We start from the raw sequence: 22,414 nt of genomic DNA, 5'->3' as shown, positions 1-22,414 counted from the left end.
ATTATCATCATTTTGTTGTCATAACTAAGAAATTATTCCCTACTTCAACTTTTTCTTCCGGAAGTTTTATAATTTTAGGCTTTACATTTAGGTCTTTGACACATTTTGAGCTAATTATATACAGTATGAAGTGTGGGTCAAAGTTCATTTTATCACATATATATATCTAATTGTTCCAGTACCATTTATTGAAAAGACTATTATTTCATCATTGAAAACTTCTACACCTTGTTTTAAATCAGTTGTCCATGTATGCCTTGTCTTTTTTTGAATTTTTTTGAGACTGTCTCTACTATTCCATTGATCATTTTGTCTCTTTTGACATCAACATCATACTGTCTTAATTCTTGGAGCTTTATAAATCTTGAAATCAGGTAGACCTCCAATTTTGTTCTTTGTCAAAGTTGTTTGGGCTAGTCTAGCTCCTTTGCATTTCCATGTGAATTTTAGTATCAGTTTGTCAATTCCTACAAAAACCTAAATAGGATTTTGGTTGAGAATGTACTGAGTCTATACACTATATGGGAGACAAATGACATCCTAACAAAATTGACTTCATTGATCCATGAACATGATTCATCTCATCACTTACTTAGATCTTCTTTAATTTCTGTCAACTATGTTTTGAAGTTTCCAATGTATGAATCTTTCACATTTTTTGTTAGATTTATCTCAAAGTATTTCATGGTTTTTAATATTACTATAAATGGCATTCCTTAACTTTATTTATTTTGTCTTTTTGTTTTTTCTAGGGCCGCACCTGCAGCATATGGAGAATCCCAGGCTAGGGGTCGAATCAGAGCTGTAGCTGCACCAGAGCCACAGCAACGCAGGATCCAAGCTGCATCTGCAACCTACACCAGAGCTCATGGCAACGCCGGATCCTTAACCTGCTGAGTAAGGCCAGGGATCGAACCCTCAACCTCATGGTTCCTAGTCAGATTCGTTAACCACTGAGCCACGACGGGAACTCCTAAATATTAATTTCTAAATGTTCATTGTCATACAGAAGCAAAGTGATTTCTGTATACTGATCTTGTATTTTGCAACTTACATAACCCACTTCCTTGTTCTAATATCTAGTTCATGTCCCCTTGTGAAAAATGAGTTTTACTTCTTCCTTTCTATCTGGATGCCTCTTTTTTTGCCTGACTGCACTAATTAGAATCCCTACATTAATGTGAAGAGAAGTAGTGAGAGTGGATATTTATCTTGTTGCTGATTTTAGGAGGAAAGTGCTCAGTTTTAACCATTAAGTATGATGTCAGCTGTTGATTTTTCTTAGAAGCCTTTTACTAGATTGAGGACGTTGACTTCTATTTCTATTTTGCCGAGACATTTTAACCAGGAATGAGTGTTGGATTCTGTCAAGTGTTTTCTCTGTATCTACTGAAATGATCACATGACATTTGATTTTTAGTATGCTAATATAGTAAATTATAATGACTGACTGTTGAATGTTAAACTAACCTTGCATTCCTAGGATAAGCCTACTTGGTCATGATATGTTATCCTTTTTATATAATGCTGGATTCTATTTGCTAAAATTTAGTTTATACTTTTAATAGCTACATTCATGAATGATGCTGGGCTGTCCTTTCCTTTGTCTGGTTTTGGTATCAAGGTAATGCTGATTGCTTTAGGTAGGAAGGTAAATCAGGTCCCTGTTACTCCACCTTAGCAGAAGGAGAAGTCTGCTTAACAGTTACTACTAGGTAATTATCTCATCTATTCCTTCCTAAGCTAGAAAATATGTCTCATTATCAACCTCATTTTACATGTAGGGGAAGTAGGGAATGGGGGGAAACTGAGGCTCAGAGAACAACACAGCACAGTTGTAATCTGGAACTAAGATTTGAATCCACACAGTTATGAATCTAAAACCCATTCTCTTAAGCTCCTACTATACTATACTACTTAAGTTGCATTCAAAGAAAGTCTCTCGGAGTTCCCGTCGTGGCGCAGTGGTTAGCGAATCCGACTAGGAACCATGAGGTTGCGGGTTCGGTCCCTGCCCTTGCTCAGTGGGTTAACGATCCGGCATTGCCGTGAGCTGTGGTGTAGGTTGCAGACGCGGCTCAGATCCCGCGTTGCTGTGGCTCTGGCGTAGGCCGGTGGCTACAGCTCCGACTAGACCCCTAGCCTGGGAACCTCCATATGCCACGGAAGCGGCCCAAAGAAATAGCAAAAAGACAAAAAAAAAAAAAAAGACAAAGAAAGTCTCTCTAAATACACAGATTACACACAGATTACATTCCTTTTCTTTAAGAATAAGCATTACATCTCTAAAAGATCCAGGTAGTCTGGTCTGGAGCCTAGGTCTTTTTCTTTTTCTTTTGGCCACGCCACAGTTTCCAGGCCAAGGATCAAACCCAAGATATAGCAGTAACCTGAGCCAAAGCAATGACAACACCAAGTCCTTCACCGCCAGGCCAAAGGGAATTCCTGGAGCTCATGTCTTTATCACTCTGGAATTGGTTAAAAAGAATGAATGAGATGCCATGGTTTCTTATATGCTGAGTCAGGATCTATATAAACTATTACCCACACAATACACTGAAAATGTCACTTAAGAAAACATTACTTAAGGAAAATGATACATCTAGAAGAGCCTTAGAAACAAGACTTTACAGACCCAATAAAGCCCAACCAAAACATTAACAATAGCTGCTATCATTTAAAATTTTTAATCTTCAAAACCACATTGTGAAATAGTACTATAAAAACTTTATAGATGAGGAAATTTGAGAGACAACAACATTGAGAAACTTGTTTGGGAAGAAAGGAAATATAGGAATAGAGGAATAAGAGGTACAAACTATTACATATGAAATAAGCTACAAGGATATATTGTACAACACAGGGAATATAACCAAAGATTTATGATAACTATAGAGAATACCCTCTAAAATTTGTAGGTCACTGTATCATACACCTGTGACTTACGTAATATTGTACATCAACTATATTTTAATTACAAAACATTTTTAAAAAAAGGAATTTGCTTAAAATCTGCCATCCCTTAAGTGGCAGATCAGGTATTCAAGTTTTCTACAACCTCAGAATATCCTCCTAAAAAATGTATTTGGTTTTTTTGTTTGTTTTTCACATTACAATGTTGTCATCCCTAAGAAACAAGACACACTGCCAAAGGCATTTTGGAAACAAAGAAATTCCAACATCAGATTCTAGCAGAGCTCAGTGTCAAATGAATTAGCACTAAGCTTCATGATAATGATGGTGATGAGGGGTTTTCCAATTCCTGACTGGGTTAAACTTGCTTTACCCCCTTTCTAAAGCAAATTTTCCTTCCATAAAACTATTTTTTCTGTATTTCTGATGATCTATAGTAGGCTTAGCTGAATGAGCTTGACTACCAGCTGTTGGCTATTATGCAAAATTCCTCTCAGCAGGAAGATGGGCATAGGAATAATAGCTATTCAAGTAATTCCAGTCACCAGGTAAGATGATATAAAGGTAAAGAGCCTGGACTCTTGAGACTCCAAAGGTTCAAATACCCTACAGGCCTCGTACTAGCTTGAGACCTTGGAAAAATTATTTAACTTCTCTACACTCCCATCTCTTCATCTATAAAATAGCGATGATAATTTACCTCTCACAGGGTAAGGACTGAAGGACAGAATATGTGAAAAGTGTTTAGAATAGTGCATGGCTCTTGGTAGGCACTGTTTAAATTTTGTTAACAATATTATTATTATTCCTATAGTTACTGCACAGGAAAAAAATGACAAACATTAAGTAGGCCTATTAGAGATTCTATAGCATTAAGAAATATTAGCAAATAACTATTTATTTTAAAACACGGAGCTATAAAAATCTGATATATCTGTATTAGTGTCTTTAAAAACTGCTTTGGAAATTGATTTCCAGCATCTTCTATAAATGGACAAACAGTTTTTAAAATGCAAGCAGGGATAATCAGAAATAATTCATTAAAATAAAGCAAATTATTCAATTCCATTAAAGTAGTATTAAGTACCTACTATGGTACTCAGCATTGTGCAATAGTCTATAAGGGATATATAAGACCCAGACCGGGTCTCAAAATACTCAAAATATTAGAGAGCAAAAATAACATAAACAGAAAAGACAAATAAGGCAAAGTGCAAGTAATTCTGAGTGGCACATAACTCTGGAAAGAAGGAATTCTATAGCACCAATAAAATTTATGAATTCAAGCCATTAAAAAATATGTATAATTTAGTGCCACCCCTAATGCTAGTAAAAAGAACAAGTTCAAAGGACTGGTATATTATAAATTATTAATGAATCACTTAAGCAAAAAAGAAAAGGGATTACTGAATAATTTTCACTATAACTTACTGTTGCTATTTTGGTCTCCAGAAAGTTCTCCCTTTCTTCATCTACCTTAATTTCATGTCCAGTTTTAAATAATTCAAGCATTTTGGGTATGTCCCGGCCAATGGAATCTGGTTAGAAAAATTGAAAATCCAAAGTTATCACTAAATCCAAACAAGTAGCAAAAATTACCTAGTAAGAGAAACATTCATCCCACGTTCAAATACAAAAAATAAACTACAGAAAAAATTTAGGGTGGCTCATTTCCCAGTGTTCATGCTCTTGTGTGTGGTCCCCTCTCACTTGGCGTGAATGAGACCCGCGATGTGTTTCTAAGCACGACACAGAATGACTGTGCGTACATGAATACATCATATAAAATCAAAATGCCTATCTTAGAAGAGTTTCTCTTCCTATTGGCTTTGAAGAAGCAAGCTACCACATTGTGAGTTAGTATATGGAGAGGGCCATGGGTCAAGAAACTGAGAACCTAAATCCAGAAGCCTGCAAAGAATTGGATTCTGCCAAAAAGCCACATGAATCTAGAAATGGACCCAAGCCAAATAAAGTCTCAGATAAAGCCACAGCCCTAATTGACACCTTGATTGAAGTTTTATGAGACTCCGAAGCAGAAAACCTAACTTGGCTGTACACATTGCTAACACAGAAGCTGAGGTAGTAAATGTGTTGTTTAAAGCCACTAAACTTGTGGTATTATTGTTGCACAGTAATAAATAACTAATAATTAAGTATATACAATGAGGATGCTTATCACTAAAACATCAGAAACATTGATGACAAATTAAAAACTTATAGAATAACTCGTGATAAAAAGCTAACAGTGGTGTCTTGAAATCTGCAAAGAACTTTTCACTCACCTTTGTATGAAATTCACCTAACCTGCCTTAGCACAAAGGGAAGAAGCTACAAAAGTAGCATGATTTGGCAGAGAAATAGTGATAGTGAGACTAATATTTCAGTGAGTGATAGTCTGGAGGCAGCTCATTACTGCACAAATGGTTACAGAAGCTGGCATGAACAGAGAGTTAAGAACTGAAAATTAATTGGATTCTAATGTTACTATGTCCTGTTTATGTGGGAAAAAAGAGGCAACTGATATCTAGACAGGAGAAAAAAGGAATCAAAGTAAAACTAAGAATTTTCAAGGGATCATGTAGGAGACTCCAAATAAAAACTATACTTGCCTAATCTTTAGTCATTAACATTTAACTAAAAACTTAACACATCAAAATAAGTAATTCGGAGTTTCCACCATGGCCCAACAGGACTGGCAGGGTCTCTGCAGTGCCAGGATGCAGGTTCAACCCCTGGCCTGGCACAGTAGGTTAAAGGATATGGCATTGCCGCAACTGCAGCAAAGGCCACAACTGTGGCTTGGATCTGATCCCTAGCTCAGGAACTCTATATGCCCCAGGGCAGACAAATAATGGCATGACTTAACATGAAAAATTTTCATTTTATACAAAGAAAATGTGACTTATTTGAAGGGTAAGAAATACAATAAGGGGTTCCCGCTATGGCACTACAGGATAGGCAATGTCTTGGGAGCACTACAACACAGGTTCAATTCCCGGCCAAGCACAGTGGCAGCTGCGGCTTAGGTCACAACTATGTCTCAGATCTGATCTCTGGCTCCAAAAAAGAATAAATAAATAAAAGTAAAAGGAGAATCTGGAGTCTCCATTGCGGCTCAGCAGAAACGAACCAGACTAGTACACGTGAGAACAAGGGTTCAATCCCTGGCCCCATGGCTCAGATCTAGCATTGGCTATGGCTGTGATCTAGGCTGGCAGCTGTAGCTCCAAATCAAACCCTAGCCTGGGAAACTCCATATGCTGCAAGTACAGCCCTAAGAAGTGAAAAGAAAAAAAAAAGAAATAAAGAAATGTAATAAGGAACATCCAATGTAATCTTCAGGTCTTTACTCCTTATTAACATAGTATATACTATATTGATGCTCAGATGTTAAATCAACTTTGTATTCCTAAATAGATCTCCTTGATTAAAGTTTATTAAACTTTATACACTCGAACACGCACACATACTGCTGGATTCAATTGGCTAACATTTTGTTAAAGATTTTTGTATCTAAAAATAAAAAACAAAAAAATAAAAATAAATTAAAAAAGATTTATTTTTGTATCTATGCTCATGAAGAATATGGTCTACAGTTTTTCTTTCTTGCGATGTCCTGGACTAGCTTTAACATCAGGGTAATGTTGACCTCATAAATGGGTTAAGTGTCCGTTCCCCACTATTTTCTAAAAGAAGTTGTGAAGGATTGGTATTAGATCTACCCTAAATGTTGGACAGCATTCACCAGTGAGAAGTCATGTGGCCTGAATTTTTCACTGTAGGAAGTGGTAAATTACTAATTAATTTTCTTTTTTTTTTCTTTTTTTTTTTTTTGCTTTTTAGGGGTACGTCCACAGCACATGGAGTTTTCTAGGCTAAGGATCAAATCCGAGCTGTAGCTGCCGGCCTATACCACAGCCACATCAACTTGGGATCCAAGCCAGGTCTGTGACCTACACCACACCTCACGGGAACACCAGATCCTTAAAGCACTGAGGCAGGCTAGGGATTGAACCCACAACCTTGTGGATCCTAGTCAGGTTTGTTAACCACTGAACCATGAAGGGAACGCCACTAATTCATTTTCTTTACTTGACACAGATCTATTTAGATTTTGTATTTCTTCTGGACATTTTCAGTAATTTGAGTCTTTCAAAATATTTGCCCGTTTCATATAAATTGTCATATTTATTGGCATAAAGTTGTTCACAATATTGCCTTATCTTTTAATGTCTATGGGATATATATTGATGTCGTCTTTTATTCCCAATGCTGATAAACCAGTCCAGCTAAAGTCTTATCAATTTTATTGATCTTTTCAATGAACCAGTTTTCCTTTTATTGCTTTTCTCTGTTATTTGTCTTTTTTCTTTATTTGGCCGAACCGGTGGTTTGTGGAAGTTCCCAGGGATCAAAGCCAAGCCACAGCAGTGACAATGCCAAATCCTTAACCCCTGGGCCACCAGGGAACACCTGTCTTTTTTCTCTTTCATTGACTTCCACTCTGATATTTATTTTCTTCTTTCTACTTACTTTGGGCTTAATTTTCTTTTTTTCTAGGTTCTCAAGGTAAAAGCTGAGAACAATGATTTTAAGCCTTTCTTTTCTAATTTGCCCTTTAAAGCTATAACTTTCCCTATAAGTACTGCTTTAACAACAGTTTTGACATGTGTTTTGTCATTCAGTTCATAACATTCTCCGATTTCTCTTGTGATTCCCTCTTTGATCTATACGTTACTTAGAAATTGATTAATTTTAATGTATTTGGAGATTTCTCTTTTGGTTACTGATTTCTGACTTAACTGTCATGATTAAAAAACACACTCTGTATTACTTCTAACAAGACTTGCATTATAACCCAGCAAATGGTCTAACTTGAATGTTCTATTTACACCTGGAAAGTGTATACCAAGTACTTCCTACTGTTAAGTGTTGTGTTGCTGGCAATCAGGAAAACTGCTAACAATATTGTTCAAGTCTTTCACATACTTATCAGTTTTCCATATATGTGATCAATCAATTGTACCTAATGATTTATCTATTTCTCCTTTCAATTTTTTCAGTTTTTGCTTCATGTATTTTAAGTTAAATATGTGTTTCTAGATGAGCATGTTCTTTTATTAATATAGAATATCCATCTTTTTCTCTAATAAATTCCTTATCTAAAAAGGATTCTGTCTGGTTTTAAAATAGCCAACCCAATTCTCTAATGCTTGCTGTTTTCATGGTATATCTTTGTTCTTCGTGTTACTTTCAGCCTATTTGTGTTTGAAATGTGAAGTGTGTCTCCTGTAGACAACATATAATTGGATTGTTCTTCTAGTGTCTTATAATCTCTGTCTTTTGGTTGAAATGTTTATACAATTTCCAATTAACCTAATGATATGGCTGACTTTAGGTCTTTATCTTGAAATGTGTGTTCTATGTCTCATCTTGTTTGTTCCTCTGTTCTTCCTATACTGCTTTCTTTCTGTATTAAACAAAAAAGTTTAGTGTATCATTTTTATTCCTCTATTTAGTTTACCTCTCTCTTTTTGTGTTACATTTTTGCTTGTTCTAGAGATTACAATGTGTACATTTATTATAAACTATTTCATCTTCATACTTCCAGAAAACAATAGATTTGTCCTTATCTCCATCCTCCCTACCTCATCTCCTGATATTAGCATCTGCCCAAAACTGCTTCATCTCCTGTAGATCTATATTCTTTAAAACAATGTTCACTCAAGACAGAAATCAGGGTATCATTCTAGATTCCTCCCTCTGCCTGACCTTCCACATCTCATCAGTTCCTCCTGTTAATTCTACCTCCTCATATCCCACAACGCTCTTGCTCTTCTCTGTCTTCATTGTCACTGCTCAGCTTCTGTTCTTATTCATCTTTTCCCTGGCCTGCTGCATTACCCACCTCACTGGTCTCTGTTCTTGAAGTCTCATTATCCTCACATCACCACCCTATCACTTCCTCAGCTCCCACATGGAATCATTCTAATAAGCAAATCTTTTTTTTTTTTTGTCTTTTGTCTTTTTGTTGTTGTTGTTGTTGTTGTTGTTGCTGCTATTTCTTGGGCCGCTCCCGCGGCATATGGAGGTTCCCAGGCTAGGGGTTGAATCGGAGCTGTAGCCACCGGCCTACGCCAGAGCCACAGCAACTCGGGATCCGAGCCGCGTCTGCAACCTACACCACAGCTCACGGCAACGCCGGGTCGTCAACCCACTGAGCAAGCGCAGGGACCGAACCCGCAACCTCATGGTTCCTAGTCGGATTCGTTAACCACTGCGCCACGACGGGAACTCCCTAATAAGGAAATCTTACATCATTCTTCCGAGCAATATTTTTCAATGGCTCCTATCTGCACAGAGGATAAAATCTAATCTCCGTGGTATGGCACATAAAGCCCTCCATGATTTGGCCCACTGCCTATCACTGCTAATCCCACTGATCTTTCTCATAACATTTTATGTACCAAAAGATAGAAAGTTACTTATAATTTCCTGAACAGAACTGACTGTCTCCTAATTTTACATATTAGTACAGGCCATTTCCTCTACCTGGAATATTCTCCTCATGCACATCAGGAAAGAAAATGTCTCTCATGCTTAAACTCTCAATTTAAATGCTACCCTCTTTATATAATCTGAATATACAAAGTATCGCTCATTCCCCTAAGCACTTTGTACAATTTCCACTAGTACACTTTCTGCATTTTAGAGCAGCAGTTTGTTCTCGTCTCTCTCAATTTTTGTCTCCTTAAAGATGAGGACTATCTTTTCATATTTTAGTCCCCAGTACTTAAGCAGATTGCTTGGCACATAGTAGGCACTCAATAATTATCTGCTTATTCAATAAATGAGTTATAAAGGTAGAAATGACATATGAAGACATGAAAGAGTTCTAAAAGAAAAAGAAAATTAATGGACATGAATAGCTACTTTAAGAACAGCAGGGAGTCAATTAGAATCGAGGCTCATTTATAGCACATAGTTGTTATGTACCCAGACTGTGCTAAGCTGTTGCATATTATAACAAAAACTCTATGGGGAGATGTTATCCTGAAATTCATTTTGTAGATGAATAAAGAGGCACAAAAAATTTTCCAAAATTTGTTCAAGGTCACAGTGAGTGATGAAGCCAAGACAGAACAAGATCTCTGTTATTCTGCTTTTCAATATAGCCCGATATAAATCGTTACCACTATTTCTAGGGCTTTGCTTTTCCTTATTGCTTTGTAACTGCTCTCCTCTTTTTTCATCTTCTCTTCTTTCTGTGCATTTATACTTTTCTACTTTTCTTCTCTTTCTTTTTCCTTTCTTTTTCTCAAATTCTATTTAATTTTCATAATGAACACAACCTATACTGAACTATATGGTCAGGAATTTCATCCTGATGTACCCTCTCTTTTCTTCTTTACCAGGGCATACAACAGGGATAAAGCAAGTAGAATATAAGATACCAGGGCAGACAAAGAAGGAGTAGTTAGTGAGATAAAAGGTGAGTTAAGATTGTACAGGGTAAAAGTTAGTTTCAAGAAACAGAGAAGGAGTTCTCATTGTGGTGCAATCTGACTAGTATCCATAAGGATGTGGGTTCCATCCCTGGCCTCGCTCAGTGGGTTGGGGATCCAGCGTTGCCATGAGCTGTGGTGTAGGTCACAGACATGGCTCAGATCCCATGATGCTGTGGCTGTGGTGTAGGCCAGCAACTGTAGTTCTGATTCAACCCCTAGCCTGGGAACTTCTATATGCTGCAGGTGCAGCCCTAAAAAGGAAAAAGGAAAGAAAGAAAAGAAAAGAAAAGAAAAGAAAAGAAAAGAAAAGAAAAGAAAAGAAGAAAGAAAGAAAGAAAGAAAGAAAGAAAGAAAGAAAGAAAGAAAGAAAGAAAGAAAGAAAAAAGAAACAGAGAAAACTCAAAACATATCTTTATATGTGGCAAAAAAAAAAAAAATCAGTGGCTATTAGTGAGAGCAAAATTTTAGCTGGATTACGTGAGAGGAGGATGTAAGGAAGAATACTACTTAGTAAGGAAGTAGAGATAGCCAACCACTAAAACCACCTGCTTGAAAAACTTGGTATGAAACAAGAGAAAGAACTAAGATCACACCTATAAAGGATAGCAGAATCAAATGAAGATTTTTGAGGTTATGCATTTTGCTTTTGGTTTATTTAACTAGAGAAATGTGAGTTAATTAAACTAAAACTAAATGCACAGTAAATCGGTTTGTCTAGTGCAGACAATGAAACCATTAACTTGGAGACAGCAAGGACTTTGTCTGTATTGTTCACAGCCATCACACTCAACGCTTGCCACATAACTATAAACACAATTAGTCTAATCCAAAAAAAATCTATAAATGGTAGATAAACCATTCTTCAGTTGCAACATTTAATCTGGTGTCTCCTATGAACGGAATGCTGCAGTAAATGTGCATTCACTGTACAAATATCTGTTGAGTACCTCCTATGTGCCAGGCACTACTCTGGATCACAGGAATATAGTAGTGGACAAAATCAAAAATGCCCTTACTCTAATGGGAAGAATCAAACATACACCCACAAATTTAAAATGCAAGATGCGGGAGTTCCCGTCGTGGCGCAGTGGTTAACGAATCCGACTAGGAACCATGAGGTTGCAGGTTCAGTCCCTGCTCTTGCTCAGTGGGTTGACGACCCGGCGTTGCCGTGAGCTGTGGTGTAGGTTGCAGACGCGGCTCGAATCCCGCATTGCTGTGGCTCTGGCATAGGCCGGTGGCTACAGCTCCAATTCAACCCCTAGCCTGGGAACCTCCATATGCCGCGGGAGCGGCCCAAGAAATAGCAACAACAACAACAACAATAACAACAACAACAAAAAAGACAAAAAAATAAAAAATATATATATATATTAAAAAAAAACAAAATAAATAAATAAATAAATAAAATAAAATAAAATGCAAGATGCCCCCACTCTTGGGCATCTATCTGGACAAAACTCTACTTAAAAGAGACACATGCACCTGCATGTTCATTGCAGCACTATTCACAATAGCCAGGACATGGAAACAACCCAAATGTCCATCGACAGAGGATTGGATTCGGAAGATGTGGTATATATACACAATGGAATACTACTCAGCCATAAAAAAGAATGACATAATGCCATTTGCAGCAACATGGATGGAGCTAGAGAATCTCATACTGAGTGAAATGAGCCAGAAAGACAAAGACAAATACCATATGATATCACTTATAACTGGAATCTAATATCCAACGCAAATGAACATCTCCTCAGAAAAGAAAATCATGGACTTGGAGAAAAGACTTGTGGCTGCCTGATGGGAGGGGGAGGGAGTGGGAGGGACCGGGAGCTTGGGCTTATCAGACACAACTTAGAATAGATTTACAAGGAGATCCTGCTGAATAGCATTGAGAACATTGTCTAGATACTCATGTTGCAACAGAAGAAAGGGTGGGGGAAAAAATGTAATTGTAATGTATACATGTAAGGATAACCTGACCCCCTTGCTGTACAGTGAGAAAATAAAAAAAAAAGAAAAAATAAATAAATAAATAAATAAATAAAATGCAAGATGCCAGTAGTGATTAGCCTGAAAAAGAATGTAAAAAATGGGAGTTCCCATCGTGGCGCAGTGGTTAACGAATCCGACTAGGAACCATGAGGTTGCGGGTTCGGTCCCTGCCCTTGCTCAGGGGGTTAACGATCCGGCATTGCCGTGAGCTGTGGTGTAGGTTGCAGACGCGGCTCGGATCCCGCGTTGCTGTGGCTCTGGCCTAGGCCGGTGGCTACAGCTCCGATTCAACCCCTAGCCTGGGAACCTCCATATGCCTCGGGAGAGGCCCAAGAAATAGCAACAACAACAACAACAACAAAAACGACAAAAAAAAAAAATGTAAAAATGAAATAATGAGAAATTCAGTGATAATGGGAAGCAGAGGTTAATATTTTATATAGGATGGTCACAGAAGGCTTTCTGTTTAGGTGATATTTGAATAAGAATGCGAGCCAAGTGTTACCCTTGTGGCTCGGAGGAAACGAATTTGACTAGTATCCATGGGGACACAGGTTGAATACCTGGCCTCACTCAGTGGGTTAAGGATCTGGTGTTGCCGTGAGCTGTGGTGTAGGTCAAAGATGCGGCTCGGAGCTGGCATTGCTGTAGCTGTGGCGTAGGCCAGCGGCTACAGCAGCAATTCGACCCCTAGCCTGGGAACATCCATATGCCACGGGTGTGGCCCTAAAAAACAAGAGAAAAAAAAAATGTGAGCCAGGCAAACTAGCAAAAAGCATCACAGATGGATGGGACAAAGAGTCCAAAGACTTGTTAAGGGAGAACAGTTAGTATGTATGAGGAAGGGCAAGGAGGTCACTATGGCTGGAATAAAGGAAATGAAGGAGAGTTAAAAAAAACCTGCCGTAATAATTTATCTGTAATAACAGAGTCATACCTAATCATCACTGGAGTCTCTTACACATAAATTCATTTTAAACTAATACATGCAAGGAGGAAATTTAGAAAAATTTCAAGTTGGTTACCCTGCAAAAATTCCCTGTCTTAGTATTTTTCTTTATCTCCAAAGAATTCAAATTGTTCCAGTAATGCAAGCAATACTCTGAGGTACAGCATGCTAATCTATGAGTTAAAAACAATTTACATTAGTTTTCAATAATCTTACATCCATTGCTCCCAAATACATGCAATATCAATTTCCTCAGAGAAAGCAGTGTCCTACTCAGTAAATGGCAATCCTACTTGGACACATCTGCTGGAATGTTCTTATGGACAAGACTCCAACTGGAGCAGTGATATTCAATTCTAAGAGCTGTATTAAGACAGACATACATTCGTGGGTCCAAGTTTCTGATCATATCCAATACCTGGGAATAACTTAGTATAGTTTTACAAAGTTCTACTGTTTCTGCATATGCCATAATACCTCTTATGGCTTAATTTACATAATAGAAAGCTGATTCCGTTAGGTCAAGATATTTCTCCTGCTAGTATTTTTTGCTTAGTAAATGCTAAACAATAAGATTAGGAATAAAGAAAATAAAAAAATCAATAAAACATATCTATATTAGAGATGTAAGAATTTCAGAGGGCATTTATGGGGAGGAAGCTAGTTGACAAGCAAAATTTCCAAGAAATTTTTAAAAGCAACTTTTAAATGTCTTTTTTTTTTTCTTGTCTTTTTGTCTTTTCTAAGGCAGCACCCAAGGCATATGGAGGTTCCCAGGCTAAGGGTCTAATCGGAGCTGTAGCCACGGGCCTACACCAGAGCGACAGTAACTGGGGATCCGAGCCATGTCTGTGACCTACACCACAGCTCACTGCAACACCAGATCCTTAACCAAGGATCGAACCAGCAACTTCATCGTTGAAAGTCGGGTTCATTAACCGCTGAGCCATGACGGGCACTCCTAAATGTCTTTTTTTAATGAGATAAAAAAGAAATGCTAAGGAAACAAGCCAAATATGCACTGGAAAAATAGAAAACTTGCCTGTAGTTACATAAGCAATTAAAATAAAACAAATAAACTACAGCATTAAACATGCTGCAAAATGTGCAAAATTCAATCCAGCCAGGATGGTTACACCCAATCCCTTCAGAAAAACAAAATATAAAACAAAATGGGAAATAATGAGCTCAGCTGCAGGGGCTTGTTTGTTTTTTTAATTCCATCCATGTGCTCAAAACTAATTTCTATTTTACCCTTACGTTTTCTGTTGCATGTAAGGGGAATCCAATGTTCCTAAACAAGAATCTAATTAAGCTCTAAAAATGCATAATATAAGCTTCATTTGTTCTAATGCACATCTGGTGTATTCCGCTTTAACATTTTTGACAGGTTAATCATTTGTCTTCATGTTGAAAGAACACAAATGTTTTGCCAGTGCTGTTAAACAGATTGCGTGGGGCGTGAAAAGAAAGGTTAGGGAAGGAGAAAGGTCTGTCAGTTTTCCCAAAATGCTTTGTTAAGCAAATGGAGGGGTGGGGGGGGGTGAAAGTAGAACATACCTAAGTAACTGACCTTGGTATACAGAAGCTATGATTCATTAGGAAAGTACAAAAAAAAATAAAGTCCACTAATACAAAACACTTTAAAGGAAAATTTTTTATATTCAAAAGAAAAAAATTATTTGAAAACCTTTCAGACTAAAAATAATAATCCCAAATTTTACAATGAAAATGATAATTTAAAACACCTCAATGCTAAAGAAAATTGAGTTATTCAAAGAATGGATAAAATAGCAAAGGTGATAAAATCAATTTTTGTGAAAAATTAGTTCATCATGCAAAGCTAGGAGCTGGCTGAATACAGATATATTCAGTATTCAGTTTCAGTTTTAACTGACTATATTTAGTATTGTTTGGTTTTTGTTAAGCTTGAATTAGGAAAAAATGAGTATTATTTTCATTCAACTGCAGTTCTTGTTTAATTTTTTGGTCTTTTTCTCTTTTTAGGGTTGCACCTGCGGCATATGGAGGTTCCCAGGCTAGGGGTCTAATTGGAGCTGTAGCTGCCAGCCTACACCAAAGCCACAGCAACTAAGGATCCGTGCCGCATCTGCGACCTACACCAGAGCTCACGGCAACGCCGGATCGTTAACCCACTAAGTGAGGCCAGGGATGGAACCTGCAACCTCATGGTTCCTGGTTGGATTTGCTAACCACTGAGACACACGGGAACTTCTAATTTTTTAAATAATGTTCTCTTTCAGGTCTTACTTAGAAAGGATGTGTGTAATTCCATGAAAACAAGCACTACTGTAATGGAAATTCCTAATAAAAAACACCTTACCTCTGTCCAATATCTCACAAGGAAGTGTTACTCAATGCAGGCTATCACAAAGAAACAAAACTCTAGTACAGAAAAAGAAGTGAAGAGTACATCTGAATTTGCTTAAAATACAGAACATGTCCTATAATTCAGATGAGCATTAATGGCTATCATGTATGAAGAATTTCACAAGATTTTTTTTTAGCTCACCTAGTGTTAAAATTTGAAAACCAATCTACTAAAATGATTTTAAAATATCTGCTCTATTTACACCATAAAATTTTATTTGAAACATTTATCTAGAGCATATATTCAGCACCATCTAAAAGAAACTATATCTGCAAATGAATGTATTTTTCTTCCCAAATCTACTTCCTGTTTCCATTAATGATATGGAGAGATCCTAAGGCTTAAAAATCTCAGCATCATCTGACTCTTCTCTTTCTTCCTCTCAACCTGTCCATTCCTAACTACATAGTGCAAAGCCCTATTATCTTTGACATCTGTCCTCTTCGCTCCAATCTCGTTATGAAGACTTCAAACACTGCCTTCATTAGCACCTGCACTGGTCTCCCTGCCTCTAACCTTGATTCACACCAATACATCTTACAAGCTACTGCTAGGAGTTCCCGTCGTGGCTCAGTGATTAACGAATCTGACTAGGAACCATGAGGTTGCGGGTTCGATCCCTGGCCTCAGTGGGTTAAGGATCCGGCGTTGCTGTGAGCTCTGGTGTAGGTTGCAGACCTAAGATATTTCTGGGGTGTGGCCCGTAATTTCTGACTTACTTCAGTGTCTATGGTTCACAGATTCTTTCTACTTAAAATAATATCCGCCTTAATCTGTTCACCAAATCACTCAAGGTACAGTTTAAATGGGACGCCCTTCAGGATGCCTTCTCCGATTTCCCCACCTATGTATAAATTCCTCCTCTACCGCACACTTCCATCTCTTTGTGAATTTATCATAGAATACTTCCTACTTTATCAAAAGGCTATTCATGTGGCACCCTTATTTCTCTTACTAGATTTCGTAAGGAAGGAATATCCAAAAGGTGAAAGTTGCTTAAGGGAAATAACTGTAGAACTATACACAGTAAGCATGCACATACATACGCTGAATGCTGACATAAATGAGCATACATTCTATAATGATAAAGAGGTATAAAATAGTATGACGATAACATACCTAGTGGGTAAAATGTTCCATTAACTTAAAACGAGAATATGGCCTAAATTTAAAGAACTGGTATTATAAAGAGTAACTAGGTTTTAAAATTATATTAACTCACCAATATTAATGCCAAAGGGAAAAAAATTAAATCCATGTGGTCTTATATAACATAAAACTCAAATACTAAGATGTTCTATTTATTCTACATATATATTAGCAAATTTACTTTCCAACTAAACATACATAATAGAAAGTTGTTGATAGCATACTGAAATAGTACAAGAATTCTCCCTTACTTCGAGTAAGCTTAGGAAATCTTTTTTTCAGTTTCTTCCTTAATGGATTAAGCTCAGGCATTATTTCTGGAACAGCTACATAAAAGTCTGGTTGAATTTCATCATCCAAAATCTGAAAATTGGGAGAAAAAAGATAATCTTAGATTATACAAAAAGCTTTACCCTTTTAAAACTAAATAAAGTTTAATGCAGTTATAATTTCCCTTATAATTTAGAAAAGAGATATTAAGCATAATTCTTTTCATCAAACACAAGGCTCATGTGAACACATTTATCAATTATTAAAACCATTAGAAGCAAACATTTTTTGATGTTTTTTTCTAAATAGCCACATCTATTAAAAACAACAAAACAGAACAAAATTTATGGGCTTAATTCTCCCATGGAGTTATGTTAGACAACAGTGTTAGAAACTAGAACATGGCACTGATATGTACATGGTTCATACTGTCCCATAAAGCTGAATTCATAGGGCCATTAAAACTGAAGAAACATGATGAAAGTTTTGCAAGAGATCACAGGTAAAGTTAATAGCACCAGCTGCCAAATCACTAGCTACTACATTGCTTTCATAAATTTCAAGCATAGGAGTTCCCATCATGGCTCAGTGGTTAACAAATCCGACTAGGAACCATGAGGTTGCGGGTTCAATCCCTGGCCTTGCTCAGTGGGTTAAGGATCCAGTGTTGCTGTGAGCTGTGGTGTAGGTTGCAGACGCGGCTCGGATCCCAAGTTGCTGTGGCTCTGGTGTAGGCCAGTGGCTATAGCTCCGATTAGACCCCTAGCCTGGGAACCTCCATATGCGGCGGGAGCGGCCCAAGAAATGGCAAAAAGACAAAAAAAATTTTAAAATTAAAAAAAAAATTTCAAGCATCAAGAGAAATGAATCTGTAATTATTTCCACAAAGAATTGAAACTAAAATTCCCTTTGCCTCCAAAAACTAAAAGAAGAGTGGAATGGTCAAAGACAAGTTTACTTATAATTATTATTCATACTCTAATTCTAGTCTAAGCACAAAGAGAGTAAGTTCAATTTTTAAAAGACATTTTAAATTAATTCAGGCAGGCACCCCAAATAATTATTGTACTAATACAGTATACTCTATTTAAAAATGTGGTTAATTATAAAATAAAGCAACTTTTTAGAACAATTATTTTACCATTGATTCTTTGTGCATAAAATCTTACCACACTATGTCATTCAAAGTCTTGGTTTGGGGTTACGCACTGAATCATAAAACTTGAACTCAGGCAAAATTGAGCAAGATTCTGGAACTTATCTTCCTGTTACCATTCTTTCTTTTTACAAATTCTTTAGTTCATAAATAACATAATGTGCTTCCCTGGACAATAACAACCTACATTAAAAAAGCACTTACCACATGGCAAAAATTCTGCTAAATTACGTTATATGGTTTAGTTCACTAATAATCCTACGAGGAAAGCACTAACATTGACCACACATTCCAGATATGGAAACTGAGGGTTCAGGTAGGACGAATCAGTCTGTGCACTTTTAAAAGGCACACCCAAAACTCAAACATAGGCAGTTTGGTTCCAGAACCAGGGCTCTCGTCACTAGAAGTATGAAGGCAGAAGCAATTTTGAAATGTCAAAGGACTGTACATGAAATTTCTATTCCAAGATCTTCCAATACTGACTCTAAAACATCTTCCTGTGAATTAAATTTAAAATTATGTTTCAAAGTTTTGTTATAGCATATCTTGGAATAATATAAAGCTATATGAAAATCTTGCTTTAGAGACAAGTAAAAATGAAACAAAAGCCCCTCAGAGCCAAGCATACTTGCGATATTTCACAAGTATTGTAATTAAAGCAAAATAAATTTAGTAAACAAAAGTCTTACTTAAAAAATGACTTAGGAGTTCCCACTGTGGTGCAGCAGAAAGGACTCCGACTAGTATCCATGAGGATAAGGGTTTGACCCCTGGCCTCACTCCGTAGGTCAGGGATCCGGCATTCCCATGAGCTGTAGTGTAATTCACAGACTCGGCTCAGATTCCAAGTTGCCAGGGCCGGGGCTATGGGTGGCAGCTGTAGCTCTAATTCAACCCCTAGCCTGGGAACTTCCATATGCCAGAGGTGTGGCCCTCAAAAGGAAAAAAAAAAAAAAAAGAAAGAAAAGAAAAGAAAAAGAAAAAGAATGAAATGACTAAAAGTTCAATTAATTCACCCTACATTTATCTATTATAAGCACCAGTAAAATAATATTTAAACTAGGTAAGAAATTCAGGAATGTGTTTAAAAAAAAAAAACTGTAGCCATGATACTGACTTTACTTCACAACCTGAATACCTTTTTAAGATAAAAAAGGATGAGTTTTAAAAGATACCAGGGGTTAACTTGAAAGAATATGCTAGTTTTGATGCATTACAGAGGTGGTGTTTTCCCCTCTAATAATAGATCATCACTGGGACACCTAAAATAAATTCTGTACCTATAATATCTTATTTACCAAATAATTTTAAAATGTACTTGGTTACTTTATTTGGGTTACTTTTTCAAATACGTTTTATGTAATGAACTTAATGCTACAGAACACTTTCTGTTCCCTTACCAATTCTTTCTTAAGAAGTAACTTCTTACCTAACATTTAAGAAGTAGAGCTATCTATTCAGACTCCAACTGTTGCTACTACAGTCCTCTAAGATACTCTTATGCTTGCAGGAAGAAAACAGACCACAGGCAGTATACAAGTTTAATAAAAAGAGTTAGTTCTCTGACTTCTGAGACCTTTCCAGTCCACCCACAAAACTCTCACAAACATACAGGAAACAAAGGGGGAAAAACGCACAATGTAAATCAAGCATAATTAATACCAGACTGTCTGGATACTTTTTTCTTAGCTTGATTTTGCAACTCAAAAATACTCCCTGTTCTGTAAAGCTCTACTGACCATTTATCAAAAGATATGAACATGGTGGTTATGTTCCACATGTAATAAATCAATGGATGGCAAAGATAACAGAACAATTTCTATATCTAATGAACACAAAAACAACACTGTACCTTCTGAATCAGATTAGTTCCTCCTGCAAACGCAGCTCCCTTTTCTTCTGCTATTTTAATCTCTGAAGCATTCTACCAAAACACAATAGTTTGAACATCAATCTTCAAACAAATTCAGTCTGCTTTAAAGCACTTTATCAGAAATAACACCGCAGTTCAAAATAAAAGTGTTTTTCACTTTTAACTGCAAATGCATCAATTTTCAACTATATGCATCAGAGATAGAACATCTAGAACAAGTTTAGTTTTTAGGTGATTAAGGTGTTTAACTAATATACGAGGAAAATGGCATATTAGGACCAAACCAAGTGCATCAACCTAAATTTCCAATACCATCAATATATCACCTTCCAAAAAGAAAAGGTTGAAATATATTTAGTTTTGCTAATTTAAATGGAGACATTTATCAGGCTAATACAGAGGAATAAAAATTTTTATTTAAGAAATGACAGAAACATTGGGATGGAAATGCTAAAAAACCTGGTTGTGACAATCATTGTACAACTATAAATGTAATAAAATTCACTGATTAATAAAATTAAAAAATGAAAAAAATAAAATTAAAGAAAAAGAAATAACAGGAGTTCCCATCCGTGGCTCAGTGGTTAACAAATCCGACTAGGAATCATGAGGTTGCGGGTTCGGTCCCTGCCCTTGCTCAGTGGGTTAACGATCCGGCGTTGCCGTGAGCTGTGGTGTAGGTCGCAGACGTGACTTGGATCCCGCGTTGCTGTGGCTCTGGCGTAGGCTGGTGGCTACAGCTCCAATTAGACCCCTAGCCTGGGAACCTCCATATGCCGCGGGAGCAGCCCAAGAAATAGCAAAAAGACAAAAAAAAAAGAAAGAAAAGAGAGACAACAGAAACAAAATTTAGCCTGTTGTCTGAAAATTCAAAAGAAAAATTCACAGTATTAGTTTTTTTCTATATGTTCCATTTATGCCATTTGATTTTACTGTGAAAGTATATCACTCCCTTATTTACTCAAGCTTTGTGGCATTCCAAGAGCTACATTCTCCACTTTTCTGGAAAAAAGGTAAAGAATTTCTTCATCGAAGGTGAGACAGATGGAGAAGAATCAGAATACTTTACCAAACAAATTCATAAAACATGTAATAAACATAAGTTTATACTACAAAAAAAAAATGAAAGAGACGTAGACTACCACACTTGTTATAGCCTTGAATTTCCAGACTAGACAACTTTAAAAGTGTGGTTTCTGCATCTTCACAGCACTAAGCGGACCCACTGCTTTAAAGTTTGTTTTCTTCTCTAAGTCCATAAGATCCTGCTGTATAGCACTGGGAACTATATCTAGTCACTTATGATGGAGCATGACGGAGGATAATGTGAGAAAGAGAATGTATACATGTCTGTGTGACTGGGTCACTTTGCTGTACAGAAGAAAGTCAACAGAACACTGTAAATCAACTATAATGGAAAAAATAAAAATCATTTAAAAAAATAAACAAAATTGGAGTTCCCGTCATGGCACAGTGGTTAACGAATCCGTCTAGGAAGTATAAGGTTGCGGGTTCGGTTCCTGGCCTTGCTCAGTGGGTTAGGGATCCGGTGTTGCCGTGAGCTGTGGTGTAGGCTGCAGACACGGCTCAAATCCCGAGTTGCTGTAGCCCTGGTGTAGGCCGGTGGCTACAGCTCCAATTCGACCCCTGGCCTTGGAACCTCCATATGCAGCAGGAAGCGGCCCTAGAAAAGGCAAAAAGACAAAAAATAAAAATAAAAAACAAATAAATAAATAAATAAAATTAAAACAAATTTAAAAAATAAAAATAAAATCTATTTTATTATAGTTTGAAGAATTAGTTTGAGTAGGAAGCATGTGGTAGATGAATAATGATGAAGTTAAGGTTGTAACTTAGCTCTTTCTCAAACTAATGACATAACCTCAAGTAAGTCACCTAACTGCTTTGAGCTCCACGTAGGGAAAATAAGTCTAGGGAAATACTAGGATTTTCTCTAACTCTAGCTATTCTAATCACTGATTAATGTGATAATGTAAAAAATTAAATGATACAGAAATTTGACAAATATTACTTACCCCTGTAAATACAGCAACTTTATTGATTTCTGAAGTGAATGGGTATGGCAAACTAAGAACACTGGCAAATGGCTCCACTTTTTTCTAAGTACACAATGGAAAAAACAATTATAAAAAGGCTCATTCATCTTTTCTGTACTTCTCACATCTGTAAAAAAATAGAA

At 36.8% G+C, this 22,414-nt stretch overlaps 1 protein-coding gene across 4 annotated transcripts in view; it reads right to left on the bottom strand.

Annotated features, from left to right (window-relative positions):
• MRPL1 (mitochondrial ribosomal protein L1) overlaps positions 1-22,414 on the bottom strand; it is a 73,410-nt gene that overhangs the window by 27,868 nt on the left and 23,128 nt on the right. For 3 of the 4 annotated variants that reach the window (XM_047798843.1, XM_047798842.1, XM_047798841.1), the window contains 4 exons: positions 22,251-22,334; positions 20,194-20,265; positions 17,164-17,275; positions 4,345-4,451 (listed from right to left, as the gene is read on the bottom strand). In XM_047798843.1, the coding sequence (XP_047654799.1) occupies positions 4,345-4,451; positions 17,164-17,275; positions 20,194-20,265; positions 22,251-22,334 (375 nt within the window). Of the gene's footprint in view, positions 1-2,351; positions 2,469-4,344; positions 4,452-17,163; positions 17,276-20,193; positions 20,266-22,250; positions 22,335-22,414 lie in introns of those variants that run through there. The other variant, XM_047798844.1, reaches the window with a different exon arrangement.

The sequence above is a fragment of the Phacochoerus africanus genome, chromosome 10 (assembly GCF_016906955.1).
Source record: "Phacochoerus africanus isolate WHEZ1 chromosome 10, ROS_Pafr_v1, whole genome shotgun sequence".
NCBI lineage: Eukaryota > Metazoa > Chordata > Mammalia > Artiodactyla > Suidae > Phacochoerus > Phacochoerus africanus.
This window is presented reverse-complemented; position numbering and strand designations above follow the sequence as displayed.